Source organism: Epargyreus clarus, unplaced genomic scaffold (genome assembly GCF_041222505.1).
Source record: "Epargyreus clarus isolate Ecla_fem2 unplaced genomic scaffold, WU_Ecla_fem_2.2 ptg000019l, whole genome shotgun sequence".
NCBI lineage: Eukaryota > Metazoa > Arthropoda > Insecta > Lepidoptera > Hesperiidae > Epargyreus > Epargyreus clarus.
In genome coordinates this window covers 5,442,064-5,459,834 of record NW_027332227.1, presented here as the reverse complement: position 1 = coordinate 5,459,834, position 17,771 = coordinate 5,442,064, and the positions used below count along the sequence as shown (strand labels likewise).

Below are 17,771 nucleotides of genomic sequence, written 5' to 3'. Positions count from 1 at the left end.
TCACTCACATCAGAATACGACGGACGAAAAGTTTCGAAAACTTCAAAGCGGGGCGAAAGTTCCGCCTTGAAGGGTGCGATGAGGGAGACATACTTATCTGAAGGGTTCCAACTTAATCCTCAGAGGTAGCAACGCATCTGTGGCCAACCTCAGCTAGGAATGTAATCTTATCTGCGGTTGACCACAGATAACCATAGCCGGCAGTAGCCACTCCCCATCAGATGGACTGAATGCTCCTTTACTAATTCCGTATTATATAAAAAATTGGTTAATTGTTGTGCTGAGTGCGATGGTTCGATAGTATGTACTTATATTTTGAACAGGATTCGAAGAGACCATTATCCTCGGAAGCTTCAAGTCCCTCAGCAATGATGATCGACGACGAAGTACCGTTAAAAGGGAACAAAAACAGCGAATACACCGCCTATTACACGTCTGAAGATGGCATCGAAGTGAAAAAGGTAATTTATTGCTACTATTGCATCTTGAAGGTGGTAGAACTGGTGGTGGTAGAATATTGTGTTGCAAAATATATGTATGTTACAATCCACTTTACTATTCAAGTTTTGGTAAATTCAATCTACGGTGCATAGTTGATAACTAAAGAAAAATGATGATTGCATAAATTAAATATTAATATATCCTAGACATTAAAGTTTCGGCATGCGGCCATTATTATATATAAAATTGAGAACACATTATTTCTTATTATGGGTATTTTTTGTAGTATCAAATAAGACCCATAGGCCCTACAAGACCTACACCGACATATGAACCCTTTACTGTCTTAACAAATGTTATGACGACAATCAGATTTGTTAATTCAAATTTGATTAAAATAAACTTTTTATTCCAATGTTGTTTTTATACTAAACTGTATTGATTGGATGCAATATAAATAAAGATTCGGTTCGTGACTGAAGTAAAGGGCCAAAAATTCCTACCTTGAGACAAAAATATCATTACAGACTGATCACTTATAATAAACGTCATCGCAGCCACACAGAAAGATCGACTTTGGGGCCCAGAGGACAGATCGTGTTTATTATACGTTTTTAAGTTCCTGGAATTCCGCGATTTTACCGTGCGTAGGACATAGATTAGTAAAGATTACTTCCCAACAAGAAAATGTAACCAGTTTTGATAATTGAAATTGTCACTGTCATCTATTTTCGTGTTTGAAAAAGTATTAAAAAATGTAGATTTTAGATCATTTACGACTGAAACGATATTTCTCCGCACTTTTTCTTCGATTTCGTGCTTTTGCACCACTTACCTGCACTTACATGTCGGAATTGTTCCGCGTAAATTACACCAAGACAGCCATTCAATGGCTGACACGTTGTCAGCCGTTTAAGCCATTTAATGGCTTCCTTCAATTACAAGGCGGTGAAATATCTATGGCGCAGGGTCGGCTCCTTAGTATCGACGTGGATGGTTATTTGATGTTTAGCAATGATACAGATTGCCTGCGATTTACTTCCTTGATCGTGGACTTATGAGGTTATATCATCATATAATTAATTTAAACATTGTATAAAGGATTTGGTTGATCGGGTTAAGAGTTGCAAACTCGGATTATAAGGTTATATGGTCCAGCAGCAGGCGTACCGTGCAGCGTCGCTTCTCCAAGTCTTAGTTTGGAGATAGCGTGATTCGGAAGCGTCATCTCTTGAGGAGTGTCGCAAATTCGTCACAGCGTGATTCAGAAGTATCATTTCTTGATGAACTGCGTATAGTCACCACAATGGCTTCGTTGTTCACAATACCAGTTTTTTAAGCTATTCAAAACCTGAGGGATTAATGCAACTCTCCTTCGTATTCAGCGACTCCAAAAACGTATATTACACATGGACTGAGCTCTGGGCCTGAAAGATGTTTTTTTGTGTGGCTATGATACTTTTATTATTGGGTTGGTCTATTTTAATGAAGATATAGTTTCGCTAAATGAGAACGTTAATTCCCGCAGCCGAAATATGCAGGCGTTTTATTGAGAGTGGCTGGGTTGAAGGCCATACTTTAAGATAGCTGTGATCATGCACACTACTCACTATACCGTCTTTTTTTTTAAATCTTTGACTTAATTTTTTATATGTTATTAATTCTTTTTATGTTTGTGTAGTTTATGTATAGATTTATATTCTTAAAACTAAAATGATTATGTTTTGTTATTAAAAATAAGTAAAATACCTACGTAGTTAGGTTTTAAGAAACAGTATAAAATTTATATTTTGTGTAAACTTGAATCTCTGTCTTGGATATTGTTAATGTAATCGGTGTAATAAAGATTAATTTATTATACTATTTCAATTTTTCATCATATTTATTTATTTATTATGTATATTGATTTATCTTGTACGATTGAAGCTCTCCTAACATACTTATTACCTTCTGAACTCGACACCCTATTTTATGGATAGATGTAGTTTTGGTGATACTCGTATTTATTTCTTGTTTGTGTCAGCTGGTTGCAGTGGTTCTTCTTCGAGTCGCCGTCATCGTGTCGTCAACGCACTGCAATCTGTTGACATATTTAAGAAATAAACGCGAGTAAAGCTGTAACTATTAGTATCTCTAGGTCCCTTATGGTCACAATATTTATTAAACGTGTCCTTCTAGCAGTCACTCCAAGTCAAAGGTCTGTGTATTTAACAGCTAGTTAAGGAGCTCTGCGAGATTATAAGAAACAAATCGGGCTACAAGAAGCAAGTTGTCCGGGAAAAGCTCGAGAGGCTTTTCGAAATGCGGCTCTCTAATGGTGATACGTAAGTTATCCTTCTTTTTACACGCTTTATATTAGCTTCACTTGTATGTTTGTCAGTGAGTAACTCCGTTTTTCAATAGAGAGAGATCAACATACTTAACAACAACAACATCTTACCCTGCATGTATGAAAGAATGAAATAGAATACCGAAAGCTTTTTAGTTGATTTTATCACAAAAGCGTGTTTTTTAGTTTTTTTAACTATATTTATTATTATTTTAAGCTGTTTAGAGTAAATTCTCCACTGATGTTATGTGGAAAAGAGTGTAGAATTAAATATACCATGTTACACTATAAGGTATTTTAAAGAACGTTTACAGTTGCTTAGTTTGTGATATGAAGGTAATAAATCTGAGAAGTGCGAGTGGTATGACAGTCTACCGATTTGAGGAATTTAGTTGCCGTGCGAGAGTTAGAAAAAACATTTTATTTTTGGTTGATCAATGCGCTGGACTAATGAGAGTGGCGTTATGACGTATAGTCACCACATTTTATTTATCTTTTATATATTTTATTTTAACGTACCTAGGACTCACCGCTATTTTTTTAGCTTTTAATACATTTTTTTTAATAAAGTCGTTAAAAAATATTTGTTTATTACTTATCAATGTTATACCTAAGTTTCCTCTACTAATTGAAATAGGTGTGCGTGTGGGTGTACTTGTGGATGTGCGTATGCGTGCGCATGACTAGGCGTGTCCGTGTGGATGCGTGTGTGCGTGCATGCTCGTGTGTGTGCAAGGTGTGTTTTATGATTTTATTTATTAGTATTTTTTCTTGATGTGATAGTAAATTGAATTCGATGATTTGTTATTGTAATTACTTCGCCTTACTGTGCGGAAGTATGTATAGTCCGCGAGGTCTAAGGTGAGCTTTGCATTAGTGTGAGTGAACACAAAAGTAGAGTCAGATAAAAAACTTTCAAAAGTAAATTTTATCATTTTAGTTAGGTACATAGTTGAATAGGTATTGTTGTTTAAAAAAATATAGTAAAAATATGTTCTTACAATATACAATGAAATTAATTAAATTTATTTACTTTGTAGTATTTAAACACACCATTGGTTACATTGTACAATTTTATAATAAGAGCTTATCTCGATATTTTTCGCGAAAGTCTAGATAGAATTAGAACTAAGTCTGTGATTTGATAATTATACAATGCAGAAAAATGGTGGATTTAACTGTTACAAAGTTTATTTTCCTTATTTTTTAATTTTTAGTCCGTCTTTACATTTTTTATGAAGTTCAATTTCGTGAATTGTACCAAGTATTAACGTTTAATTTTAGTTAATTAAAAAATATTTATTTGATTTTAAATTTCAACAATGTTTTTTTATATTAGAGACCATTTTACTAAAAAATCGAACACAAAAACAAAATATTAAAAATTAAACAATTCTGCTACCAGTACAAAAAGTGAGGAAGATGCACGATTGCCAAAAAACAGTATAAACCGGTTTAAATCAATGAAAAGACGTAATCTGATTTAACACCTACACTATCCATGTGCACTCACACAAATGCAAAGCTCAGCTTAGACACAGTTTAAGGATCTATATATTTGTACTGTGGTTTAGACCTCGCGGACTATACCTATTAATAAAATTAGACTAAAAGTGACCCGAATTCATTGTTTGTGTTGAATGATTGCGTTTTCATGATTGTGTTCAATGTTTGTGGTAGAATCCTTCGTGTTTCGACTTCACAGACACGTCATTTTTTTTTCTAATAACAATACTGTTATGCGACGTGTTCTGGCTTAAAGGACGTAGTGAAGCAGAGACATTTACACGAAGTGTTCTTAGCTCTGAGCAACGCATCTGGCACCGATTTTAGACAAATACCAACATTATCAGGGGTTCTATAATGATAGATGTCCATGGGCGGCAGTTACCATCAGTTGAACGCATGCTCATCAGTTAACCCTATAATTTATATTATTTTCGTGCAGCTTCCTCCATATGACACTGTGCAGCAATCAACCAAGTTTGGAGTTCATAGTGAAGCTGATTCACAACATGAGAATGACACACTTGCTCAACCTGAGGAACCATCGCATGAAAACCATTCTACACCTCGCCGTCGAAAATGATTTGCCGAAACTCGTCACTTTCCTTGTATCAAAAGGTATGTTATCTATTACATTCTACATCAATTAATATTGTTCTCCAATGATACGATAGGTGTAAATAGATTTTAAAATCGTTTTGAAACAATTTCTTCATAAAATAATTATTTTCATGTACTATTTGTTTATATATGTTTGGTTAGGTTAGGTGGCATCAATGTTCCTACGGTGAAAAATGGTTTAAAAGAATCCATTAGAATTTTTTAATAATTGGCACTGAAATGACAGACAATAAAATTTTTGGCTTTATAACATATATTTTAAACGTTTAATCATGAGACTTTCATCCCATTATTATCTTTTTTAATCATAGATAAAATCGTATTTTTGTTGTTTTTGTGTAGGTTGTGACCCGATGGCTGAAGATAACGACGGTAATAACGCCGTGCATTACGCCGTTATATACCAAACCTGCCTCGTGCCGTTACTCGACGCTATTAGGGACAATAACGTGAGCTTCGACATCAATGCATATAACAATGGTGAGAAAAATTGTTACGATTAGATTTTAGAATTAATTTGTTATATAGTATAAGGTTATATGTATATTTTTCGTAAAATGTCCGGTTGAAATATATTGCAAGATTTTAAAAATTAGTTGAAATTAATAAACAAACTTTTGAATTGGAATAAATGCGTCAGCTTAATCCTTGCTTTTATAAGAAAAAGGAAATGAGAGTACAGTCTATAGTGTACAGTCTAAATTCAATATGACAAAAAGTGTTAAGTATTGTGTCATATAAATTTTTGACGCGATTCGTTTCTATATTCAGAGCGGACTAGTAGTTTGGCGCGAACTACAACAAGCTACAGTCGTCACAATTTAATCGGCCCATTTTGACACATGTCGTCCTAATATCATTAATGTTTTTAACTAACTTTGTAGTAGGCAGTTTACGACCACGTGACGGCTAGAGCTTGCGGCTTCAAGGCATTCGGAAGAAATCATAATCGATTAACTTTTAAATAATCGAAAATTAGAATTGCCAATAATTAGTCGAATAATAAATATAAATATATAATAGGTATCTATAGGTATGTATGTAAAACCCACGAGTAGTTCTGGGGCAGGCCACCAGGGGCGCCGTATATACTAATACTGTACGTCGTTCTCAGAGAAGCAGACGGCGCTGCACTTGGCGGCGGTGCACTGGTCGGAGCGCGGCGCGCGCGCGCTGCTGGCGCGGGGCGCGGCGCGGGGCGCGCGGGACGCGGCGGCGCGCACGGCGCTGCACCTCGCCGCGTACGACGGCGCGCTGCCCGCCGCGCGCGCGCTCGCGCACCACCTGCCGCCGGTACGCACCGCACCGCACTGCACTGCACTGCGCCCTATTACACTCCACTACATTACATTGCAACGCTCTACACTGTATCGCATACATTATATACATTACAGGGGACGCCTTACCCACCTAGCCTCTCATGTGCCGCGACTGCGTTTGCAATGTGGGGGTGTATTCGGTATAGAGGGTACCCTCTTTGTCTGGGCAAATTCTCAAGACGGTGAATACCCTCCGATATTTTAATATTCTTTTATAATAATATTATAAATTACAATATTTAGTCAAACATCACATACTTGGTCTACTTGGCCATAGTATTACATAACTGCGCCGTACCCATTCACACTATACTATTCTCTACATTACGTCACACTACCCCGAGTAAGAATGCATTAAACTACGCTAAACCACAACACACTGCTACACTAGCACTACATTGTAACATCGCACTACGCCGCTCTAAACTACGCTACAACACTCAGACAGTCTTGAGTGCAGGTTACGCTGTAGTGCTATCACTACTGCGTATTAATCTATCATTAACGCACTTACACTGATTTCACTATACTAAAATGACTCTAAATTATGCCCCAATAGCATATAATTTAAAAAATACCTAAAATGTATCTACTACAAAATCTCAATTAAAAAATAATAATTATTATTAGTAAATAAATTAAAAGACAAACACTTTCACGAAAAACATTTACTTAATTATATATTACAGGGGGAAATCGATGCCATAGACGGACAAGGCAACACAGCTCTGCAAATTGTCTGTGGCGGAGAACAGAAAGAACATTCATTAGAAATTATGAAATTGCTTCTTGACAATAAGGTTTGTATAATTATATTAATATTTAATAAAGTAAAAAACCCGAGATAGATAATATTTTTAACTTTAGAAAATTCAGCCTATTAACAACATTAAGTAAGCATGGAGCCGAGTCGTAGCAGTTAAGCTAAAAAGGTTTACATAAACAAAAGAAAAAAATATATTAATGTTAGTGATGGTGATTGCAGGCTGACCCCATGAAACACGAGGAATTCAACAAACCCGCATGGAAACTTTGTACTGACAAGCCAGAAATGTTCGAGCTTATGCAGAAGTATGTGTCGTTCAAAACTTTGCGCGAAGACAACTTGGAAATCAAATCCGAACCAGAAGACGAATATGAATCAGCTGACGATGGTGTGAGTAAATTTAATATTATATAATTTATTGTTTTATAATTTTGGTCAGTCATTGTATAGATAGACATATTTATAGTTGGTTAATAGGGTTTTTATACTTCGGGATGAGGCATGGTTTGTTACGTGATTTATAAGTTACTGATTGTCACAATTCTTTCACATTTCAATATCTTCTTTTCAAATATTTTTGAGACTGCATTAGTTATTTGTTAGAAATCCAATGTATGAGACGTTTTTTATTACTACATTTTTAATAAATGCAATTTAGTACAGTTTTGAATATGTAAGGCAGAGAGAGGGGGTACAGCCGCCCCCGCCTCTTGGAAGTACACTAATGTATTACATTTTATTCTATAAATAAAGATTTTTGAATTTTGTAAGTTTAAAAGCTTTGAACGTAACCGTGGCTACAGACTTACGCCGAGAACACCCGAGAAGCGTGAATGTGATAGCTTTCTTGTCTTCTCATTCTCGCGCTCGCTTGTTCTCCTATCGGTGTCGATATTTTTGCTCGTTTCAAAGGGTTTCTTGGGCGAGAAAAGAGAACGGTATCACATTCTCCTTCGGTCTCTGTGCGACCATAACATTGTATGTTGTTGTGTAGGTAAAACCGCCGCATTGACGTCCGTTCTGGATGACGGTAGAGAATGTGAATGAGAAGGTCACATGAGTGTAGATGCTTTCTCGGTTCTCGCGCAATTTCGCGCGGCGAGACTTCTCGCGTGAGTCTGTAGCCGGCTTCTTGTGAAGGTGCACTAAGTGACGGGTGACGTGTGTGTACAGGAGGGGTACGAGGAGGCGGGTGTGTTGCGGCAGTGCGCGCGGGCGGTGTCGCGCGCGCTGGACGCGTCGGGCGGCTGGCGCGCGCTGGCCCGCCGCCTGCCGCGCGCGCCGCCGCCGCACCGCCTCGCCGCCGCCGCCAGCCCCGCGCGCGACCTGCTCGACCACCTGCAGGTAACCGACCCCGCTCCCCCGCCGCCTGCCGCGCGCGCCGCCGCCGCACCGCCTCGCCGCCGCCGCCAGCCCCGCGCGCGACCTGCTCGACCACCTGCAGGTAACCGACCCCGCTCCCCCGCCGCCTGCCGCGCGCGCCGCCGCCGCACCGCCTCGCCGCCGCCGCCAGCCCCGCGCGCGACCTGCTCGACCACCTGCAGGTAACCGACCCCGCTCCCCCGCCGCCTGCCGCGCGCGCCGCCGCCGCACCGCCTCGCCGCCGCCGCCAGCCCCGCGCGCGACCTGCTCGACCACCTGCAGGTAACCGACCCCGCTCCCCCGCCGCCTGCCGCGCGCGCCGCCGCCGCACCGCCTCGCCGCCGCCGCCAGCCCCGCGCGCGACCTGCTCGACCACCTGCAGGTAACCGACCCCGCTCCCCCGCCGCCTGCCGCGCGCGCCGCCGCCGCACCGCCTCGCCGCCGCCGCCAGCCCCGCGCGCGACCTGCTCGACCACCTGCAGGTAACCGACCCCGCTCCCCCGCCGCCTGCCGCGCGCGCCGCCGCCGCACCGCCTCGCCGCCGCCGCCAGCCCCGCGCGCGACCTGCTCGACCACCTGCAGGTAACCGACCCCGCTCCCCCGCCGCCTGCCGCGCGCGCCGCCGCCGCACCGCCTCGCCGCCGCCGCCAGCCCCGCGCGCGACCTGCTCGACCACCTGCAGGTAACCGACCCCGCTCCCCCGCCGCCTGCCGCGCGCGCCGCCGCCGCACCGCCTCGCCGCCGCCGCCAGCCCCGCGCGCGACCTGCTCGACCACCTGCAGGTAACCGACCCCGCTCCCCCGCCGCCTGCCGCGCGCGCCGCCGCCGCACCGCCTCGCCGCCGCCGCCAGCCCCGCGCGCGACCTGCTCGACCACCTGCAGGTAACCGACCCCGCTCCCCCGCCGCCTGCCGCGCGCGCCGCCGCCGCACCGCCTCGCCGCCGCCGCCAGCCCCGCGCGCGACCTGCTCGACCACCTGCAGGTAACCGACCCCGCTCCCCCGCCGCCTGCCGCGCGCGCCGCCGCCGCACCGCCTCGCCGCCGCCGCCAGCCCCGCGCGCGACCTGCTCGACCACCTGCAGGTAACTGACCCTGCTCCGCCCGGCCCGCTCCCAAGCGCTTAGCCACCGAAGCCGAAGGTAACCGATGATGCGTTAGTACGTCGAGCATACGTCGTCTGTTCCGTTTCCGTCGATACATTATCCACCACCAAAACCATCGCCACACTTCTAACTTGAATCCGTTAATGCGTTTGTTTGATTTATTTATTATTATGTTACACCAAAAAGTGTACATGTACATGGAATATATATGAAGTATACATGAAGGAATGCCGGCTAACTTAATTTGAGACCATTGTAGTCCTCAGAAGTAACAACTCTATGATCGACTTTTCAAAGTTATTGTAGAACAAATTAAATCCATAATCTAAAGATAACATTACTTATTAATGAAATTAATCTCTTTCATTATGATATAATTTTAGTTTTATATTTATGTAAATTATCCTCTTCCCTCCTTTAAACATTTTTCCTATTTCACACTGAGTTGAAAATAGTACATTACGATACGCGTGGCCAAAGTAGCCTATTTTTGCACGGCGTGAAGTTAGCGCCCGAGCGCAGCGAGGGTGCTAAACGCCGTGCACATAATAGGCTACTTTTGTCACAAGTATCGTATACTATTTTATAGCTCGTGTGACATAAACCCGCTTATACTTGTGAAGAAATATGAAAAAATATGATAATTATTTTAAAACTTATAAATGATTGAAACTAAAAATTATGAACTAAAAAAGCAATAAAAATGTGACACAACCAAAACCATTGAAATTTAGAAAATTTAGTAATTATTCTGCACTTGTGATAAAGACAAATCTAACATCACACATACGTCGAAATCTATCAAGCCATTTAGGCTACATACAGGCGTATTAAAGAAACATATGATAAGCAATCACATAATGTACTAATACATAACTAATACTAGTGATACAGTAGAAAATCGATTATCCGGACCTTAGTTATAAATATTCGCGATTGTTCGGATTGTGAAACGTGAACAAGTAACTTTGCATTTAAATTCCGGAAAGTCGCCAAATCGCAACAAAATAGTTACTATAAAAAACAAAAACCCGATTGCTAAAAATATAACCTATGTTATCGCCACAATTTAGACGAATTCAGCGACACATCATGTATCAAAATTAATGAAGTCGTTTGAGTTTGCCAAAGAATGAAAAATACATACGTAACAACATATAGTCGAAAAACATCACCTTCCTAAATCGGTTTAAATAGCTTTTCTTCATAAACTCAATTATCCAATTTTTCGATAATCCGAATGCCACAAATACGACAACAAATAGGTCGCTTAGTCGAGATTCTACTGGAGTAGTATTATGTCTAATTTTGATAACGATTCCTAATTTAAATATCTCCTACTATGGTTTGTAGTGAAAATAAAACAAACACAGTCAAAACAAACAATAAAATTCGATAAAGCCCAATAGTTAGTCTTATAGTGATGCTATTGCTTAGTATGTACACAATGGCAAAAACATTTATAAATACGTCCAAAATAAAATATTAAAATAATTATAGCTTTAAAGAAAATACTCATTACTCACTTTTAATTTTTAAATGGCATTTAAAAGTATGAAACGTTCATAGCTATGTTTATTTTTTTCAACTGTGAGGGTAGTGTATTAATATTCGTACGGTGTAAAAATCGGCTACTTTGGACACAGAAATGCGTGGCTAAAATGCGGGTTTAGGTCACAGAGTGCTATAAAAAATCATCTTCTATGTATAATATATTTGATCCACATCTAGATAACATTTAGAGTACTACTTTAAAGAATGATATTGTGAACATATTCAAATAAATTTCATCATAATTAAATATTAAGCAAAGCCTTTTTTTCATATTATCGTATTAATTATGCAAAAATAAACTATACTAATACTGTGATTTTATTACAGAAACATGATGAACATATGAGCCCCGAATCGCTGGCGCAAATCCTAGACAGTATAGGGGAGGCGGAAGCTGCCAACATAATTCGGACGACTATCGCTCAGACATCATCGTAACGAGCTTGTAATAGGAATGGTCATTACTGGCTATTCCCTCCCTAAACTATTTTTCGAAGTTTTACTTCTTTTGGGAAAAAATAAAGTGTACGATTAGAGTGAGACGTTGTTGCGCGCGTTGATGTAACACATATTTTTTTATTAATTACGCCAAAGAAGTGTAACTTCTTACAATCTTACATAAATACACATGCTTTTATTGATTAGACTATGTATTTTCTGAGTAAATAAGATTACGTTACTAATTGTATAGTTCATAAATAAGTGAATGTCCCGTTAATATCGGTCCAACCGTTTAGACTTAAATTAAAATATTTTGTTTTAGATTTCGTATCGTGTATTTTGAAGCCATGGATTTCAATTTCAATTTTGTTAATCTCACTGTTTTTCTACTTTATTAAATAATAAAGCTGGAGATGAAATATGTAGATTTAAAACATGCAATTTTGTACAGTTCTTTATAACGTACTAAGATGATTTTTATAAATTCATGTCTTAAGAGGCTGAATAAAAGATGAAAAACTTGTAAAAAATAGAACTAAGATACTATCTTAGTTCTATTTTTTACAAGTTTTTCATAATAGATAGATAAGTATATAGAGAAATAATCTGAGCGTAAACACGTCACAACTGTATGATTGTCGACTATGTTGGTCCGTGTTGTCGTTGTTGCTTTCTCCTTCATTTTCTATAATGTGTGAGCGAGATACATTTAGCGCTGCTAATTAAGATCACATTTTTTATTGAGACATGATATATGAAAATCTGCAGTCGCTGACCCTTGGCTACATGATAGTTAGTCTTCATAGACTAAAACTAATTATATCTTAGACACTATACGTGTCGTGTCAGATAAAATCTAATATTTTTTCAATAAAATATTATGATTGGCACGGCTCATGTCTGCGTGATTGTGCTACGGAAGATATAAATACGTTTAAACATATTGTATGGAACGATTTTGTTTTGCCGCCAACCGTGTCTAATACATATGGTGTCTGGAGACATACATAGGTATACTATAAATAGTACATTATGTTTTAGAACCAAAAAATACATATGACATATAAAGTGTCATCGAAATTGTGTGTGAAATTGAGGCATTCGATCATGTTTGATGTTTGAGCATGTGTAGCCTGGAGACTTGTGTAGATTTCAATTGTAATACAATTTTAAGCAATTGCATGGTTGACTCCTTAGGTTATGTATCCATATTTTCGCCCTTCGGACAGTATGTTAAGCTGCAAGGCCCCGTTATAATTGAATAACAGGCGTTATACTTTAAAGGGCACTTTTTGGGTTCAAAACATTAAAAGAAACCGAAGTTTATACCGAAACTTTTATTAATGTTTACGGTAGTGTCAATTATGGTGATCTTTTTCCATATATTTTCTGACATATCGGCACTGTTGATGTCTAGGTCACTTACACAATTGTAGTTCTTATTAGCATTTACAATTCCGACATTTTTATCGCAAACACTTTGTTTTTAGTTAGTAGGTGTTAGTTTTATTACTTTATTTAGTATGACTGATGATTGGCATTTTTTTTTGTAAATTGTGTCATTTTCGTATCCATAGGTTACAATTATTTTATCATCGTTTTATCAAAAGCTCATATTTTGTACATTTAACACAATTTAGTATTTAATGAATTTTATTGGTTTTAATTTTACCGTATTTTAGTTTTAATAATGTATGATCGTATGTATGCATACTTAAAGTATACACAAAATATATGACATATAAAAATTATAAAAAACAACATTTTTCTACCAAATTATTTATAAGAATCAATTAGTTTAGTTATATTTTATTATAAGGTAGTTAGTAACTTGTGATTAATGTAAAAAAATCCAATGTGCCCTAAAATGATGATAATATGATTTGACTGTTTTTAAAAATCGTGTATCATAATATGTTATAGTCATGGTAATATATTACATAAAATGTAATCAATCAATTATTAAACCTTCTTAATAATCCACAATGAAATTATGTGAACTTATAATTTTATCATGTGATCGTAAACTCAATGGTTTGGTTTAGTGGAAACATGTTGTTTACATTTTGATAATTTCGTTTGATATTTGGGTTAGTTATTGCTCATTTAAGATATTGCTCATTTACAACGATGAACAGATAGAAAAAATTATATAAAAGTATAAATACATTGAAAAAAAAGCAATATTTTTTGTATCAGTGTTTAAACAAGTACAAGAAATATTATGATAAAACCCTTTAAACCTGGCAAAGTGGTAATCATTGCGCTTTGATAGAGTAGACTTTTAATGGTGATTTTAAACCATTATGGGTCGGGGTATTAATATGCTTTGTTGTCCATTGTACAATGTACCTGTGGTACCCAAGGCACGGAACCTTGGCATATGGATACGGATGTATTCTACACTAATATAATCTGTACGTCTGAAATTAACAACCCAAAGATATTCAACTTTACCAACTCAACCTATTGGCATTACGATTGAAACACATAAATGATGCGATGGCAATTACTTGCGAATTCATTCGCATCGCGCATTTCTGTGATGTGGAATCAGACGATTCGAACTGCATCACAACAATTTTCGTAAACAAATTGAGTTGCAAATTCACTCACTGTTGTGTTTTGATCGTTACCTCTCCTTTGTACTTTTTACTACATAAATGTTTCTCAATTTCTTCAAAAATGGTACTACTGTTGTTCTTGTTATTATTATTCAAAATGTTTGATGAAATTAAGTTTTATAATTATGATGAAGACATTCTATTTTTTAATAAAACATGCCAAAAGAGCAGCTTTTGTTTTTATTTCAGATATTCTATTGTTTTATTTTAAACTATGTATGTGGATATTTCATTTTAAATATTATAGTAGATGTATATAGTAGATGATGTTGGAATCCAAACAAAATAGATGTTAATGTGAGTTTGTTTGCTACACCTTCCGTCACGCCAGAGAAAGATAACTGATTGTAATGAATGTTTCTACACACGTCAGGGGGCAAAGGCATTTTTATCCCGAATAAAAAGTTCCGTACCCGAGGGATAGATAAAAACCTTTGAATACGAGCGAAGCCGTAGGTAAAACGTAGTGATAAATGATTACTTTCAACTACAAACCTATACCTATACTATACCGCGCAGAGAATAGAATCTAATTTTGTAGGCATAATCATCTTATTATTTTAGCCGTATCATAGGAAGTGTCATACTGAATGACATTGAATTGTCATGTCGATTGGCAGTTTGACTTTGACATTATATAAACATTGAACAGGATCAAGATATAGATTTATAGATTTAAAAATCTATTTATAATTATAATATTTGAGACTGTGTGTTTAAAAGATTTAGTATCATATTAATTTAGATGCTAATATTAAATGTTTATATATCATCACTCAGTAGTATATGTTTTTAAATAACCGGCTTGTGGGCCGAAAACGCCATAATCATCTGTATTTACAAGTGTCCACAAAATATTTCGTCTCACGTTTACGTAATTGGTTAAAAGCAAATGAAACAAAGATTTCACGACTCCAATGATTATTTCCCAGTCTACAAGTATATTTGGCAAATCATGTCTAAATGTTTGTATCGTACGGTATAGACTCTTTTCATCAAAGCCTACATCTTCAGAAGTACTAACTGCATATTTGATGCAGTGCAAGGAACCGCCTTGGACATCATATTTCGTTAAGGTAATATCAATTATAATGATAATGAAAGAAAGAAAGAAAGAAAGAAAGAAACATTTATTCGGATAATTGCAACACAAATGAGATACTACACTAGAGAGAGACAAAAAAAAAATAACAATAACCTAAAACAAAAGAAAAAAAAATAAAACAACAACAAAAGGACAATAAAATGTACAATCAGTTATTACAATAATATGTGTTGCAACGACCACGAAAAGGGACAATCTCAGCATGTGCCACGTGCAGGTAAACTGCGTCGTGGCTCTGATTTTCAGTTTGCCCCCTGCGTCTGGGCTGCTCGGACGGCTGACTCACACATGCCATCTGTGCCTTTTTATTTGCTAGTCTTTTTTATCGTTATGATTCATAGAATGAAAAATTCATAAAATGACTGTTGTTGAAATAGATGAAAATGGCCATAGCATACCACACTAGCTAAATGCATTCATGCAAGATTTCATATACCTGTGAGAATTTCTTTTTTATGAAATACTGAGACATGTTGATTCTCTAACCTTATCTTACTTTAACATTAAAGCAAGTGATCATGTATTTGTAATATGCAGATAAATCAAAATATCAGATGTCCTGGGATTTGAACCCTGTACTCCTAGTGTGACAGGTCGAATTTCATACCTTTAGGCCATCACTGCTTAATGTAGATTCCTTGTTAAATACAACAACAAAAAGAAAAACATGCACTTCTGAGGTAATTATTCTGAAAAACTTATGTAATAATTTTAAAAACTCACCTACTTTTCAACTTTTTTCAGTACAGTAGTGTGAAGGATGACCAGTTTGGTATGTCGAATTTTAATTGGAAAGTTGGGAGTAGCAACTATCAAATCCTGAGGACCGGCTGCTTTCCATACATAAAATATCACTGTTCCAGGAAGCAAGCAGAAGATTTGGGTGTTTCCGATAAGTTTATGAGAGCTATTAAAGTTGTTAATCTAGGTCAGTACAAAATAAAAAAAATAATCTCAATTAACATAATAATAATTCTAAGTTTATTTTTAATGTATTGCCTCATTTAATTTTATTACTAGAGGAATCTAATCTAAAGATACTGTAATCAAAGTGGACTTAAAAATTAATATTAAGCCTAGAAACTCTTCAACAATAAAATATAATTATGAATTTCAATTCAATTTAAAGTTGTCATACTATACCTAAATATTTTTTAAGTTATTTCTTTTAAAACAATGTCTTTACATGAGTTTGTAATCGGAAATATTATATTTGTAGGTATTCCCTGCCTGCTATATGGTCTGGCAGCAACACAGCTAATAAGGCACAAAGAAATTGTGCACACAACCAAAGGACCAGTAACCATATATTTCCTTCTGCCAGAAGACAAAGGATCCATTTATTGAAATAAATTATTATTATTTAGGGAATTTGATTTGTAAATAAAATATTTATGGAACTGTAATTTACATTGTTTGTTTTCAAGTTATGTATCTCATAGTGAGTTGTTTAAAAATCCGTCATGGTATATTAGGTATATTTGATTTCTTCAGTTTACTATGGATTTTTCTATTTGCAATGGTGCATAAGGATCAGGGTTAGGGCCGGCGCCCATTATTGGCATCGGCACGGCTGAGGATTTTAGGTGATAAAAAGCATTATACATTACAATAAAGTAGAGATTTCCATGATATATGATTGTAGTAACAAAAATACCGCTTCAGTATGCTTGAGGCTACTGCATCGGCAGCTTTAAGGATGTTTTGGGACACTTCGGGATCCTTCGGTACGCCGTCGCCCGCCGTGCCGCCGCCGCCGGCGCCGAAGCAACAGATATGCCGGAGCATCTCAATATCGAAGCATACGATATTGAGATGCTCCGGCAAGCTTGAGAACGGTGCGGCATGCTTAAGGACGCCTCGTCATGCCTAAGAACGTTGCAGCATGCCAAGTCATAGTTTCCGACAGTGTGCGCTGGCATGTATGGATGCCGAAGGATCCCTTTTCTTGCCGATGCCGATAATGGGCGCCGGGCCTTAAAGTATTATATTACACACTAAACGTTGGAGGTATGCCCTGCGTGGAGTGCGGAGGGCAGCGCGCACAGCTCTGTTTTTGGACCCGACCTCTCGCTCCCGACGGCGGTTCGGGCTATGGCCAGAAGTGACAAGTCGAGGCAGGCGGTGCGCATCTTCTGTAAACCAGTGATGCACGTGAAGGAGGCTGTGGAGAGAGCCAGGGAGGATAGTGCATCTTCCCAATCGCTTCGTCGCAGGCGCACGGGATGCTGGAGGGCAGCTTTCGTTGAAAGCAACACTTTCCCAGTCCCATGACCCCGCGGAAGCGGATTCAGGGGAATCCAGTTCCGGTCTATTAGGGCTCGAGATGTCGTGTGCACACACGCTCGCTCTTGTTCTGCACGCTAATCTTTTTAGGGTGAGACACACCGGTGAGAGGGGCAGGACTTCCCTCTCGGGACGTGGCTATCGTAAACATCAGCGCTGGTCGACGTCGCTGCGCCGCGAATGTAATGTTAGCGCTTCTCGTGACCTGGCGCCGAACGTCCAGAGGAACGCCGCGGAGTTTTAGTCTGTAAGAGTTCGACAGACCCCTTGCACTTCCCCGGGCGGAAAAAGGCATGAGGATTTCTCCGCGTTAA

At 38.6% G+C, this 17,771-nt stretch overlaps 2 protein-coding genes across 3 annotated transcripts in view; both read left to right on the top strand.

Annotated features, from left to right (window-relative positions):
* Nucleotides 1-11,347, top strand: part of LOC140750288 (uncharacterized) — a 29,012-nt gene extending 17,665 nt beyond the window's left edge. Inside the window, exons 14-25 of the mRNA XM_073083732.1 lie at nt 324-461; nt 2,656-2,765; nt 4,719-4,894; nt 5,240-5,377; nt 6,012-6,190; nt 6,906-7,016; nt 7,202-7,372; nt 8,156-8,526; nt 8,596-8,826; nt 8,896-9,126; nt 9,196-9,426; nt 11,329-11,347. Coding sequence (XP_072939833.1) covers nt 324-461; nt 2,656-2,765; nt 4,719-4,894; nt 5,240-5,377; nt 6,012-6,190; nt 6,906-7,016; nt 7,202-7,372; nt 8,156-8,526; nt 8,596-8,826; nt 8,896-9,126; nt 9,196-9,426; nt 11,329-11,347 — 2,106 coding nt within the window. The remainder of the gene's footprint in view (nt 1-323; nt 462-2,655; nt 2,766-4,718; nt 4,895-5,239; nt 5,378-6,011; nt 6,191-6,905; nt 7,017-7,201; nt 7,373-8,155; nt 8,527-8,595; nt 8,827-8,895; nt 9,127-9,195; nt 9,427-11,328) is intronic.
* Nucleotides 11,348-14,743: 3,396 nt separating this feature from the next.
* Nucleotides 14,744-16,583, top strand: LOC140750362 (uncharacterized protein C15orf61 homolog). 2 transcript variants are annotated; one of them, XM_073083839.1, is made up of 3 exons: nt 14,744-15,142; nt 15,916-16,099; nt 16,391-16,583. In XM_073083839.1, the coding sequence occupies exons 1-3, from the start codon at nt 14,984-14,986 to the stop codon at nt 16,516-16,518; spliced, it is 471 nt and encodes a 156-aa protein (XP_072939940.1). In that variant the 5' UTR covers nt 14,744-14,983; the 3' UTR covers nt 16,519-16,583. The 2 variants fall into 2 exon arrangements, with proteins under 2 accessions (XP_072939940.1, XP_072939941.1); XM_073083840.1 differs by having other exon boundaries at nt 15,002-15,142; nt 15,921-16,099.
* The last annotated feature ends 1,188 nt before the right edge of the window (nt 16,584-17,771 follow it).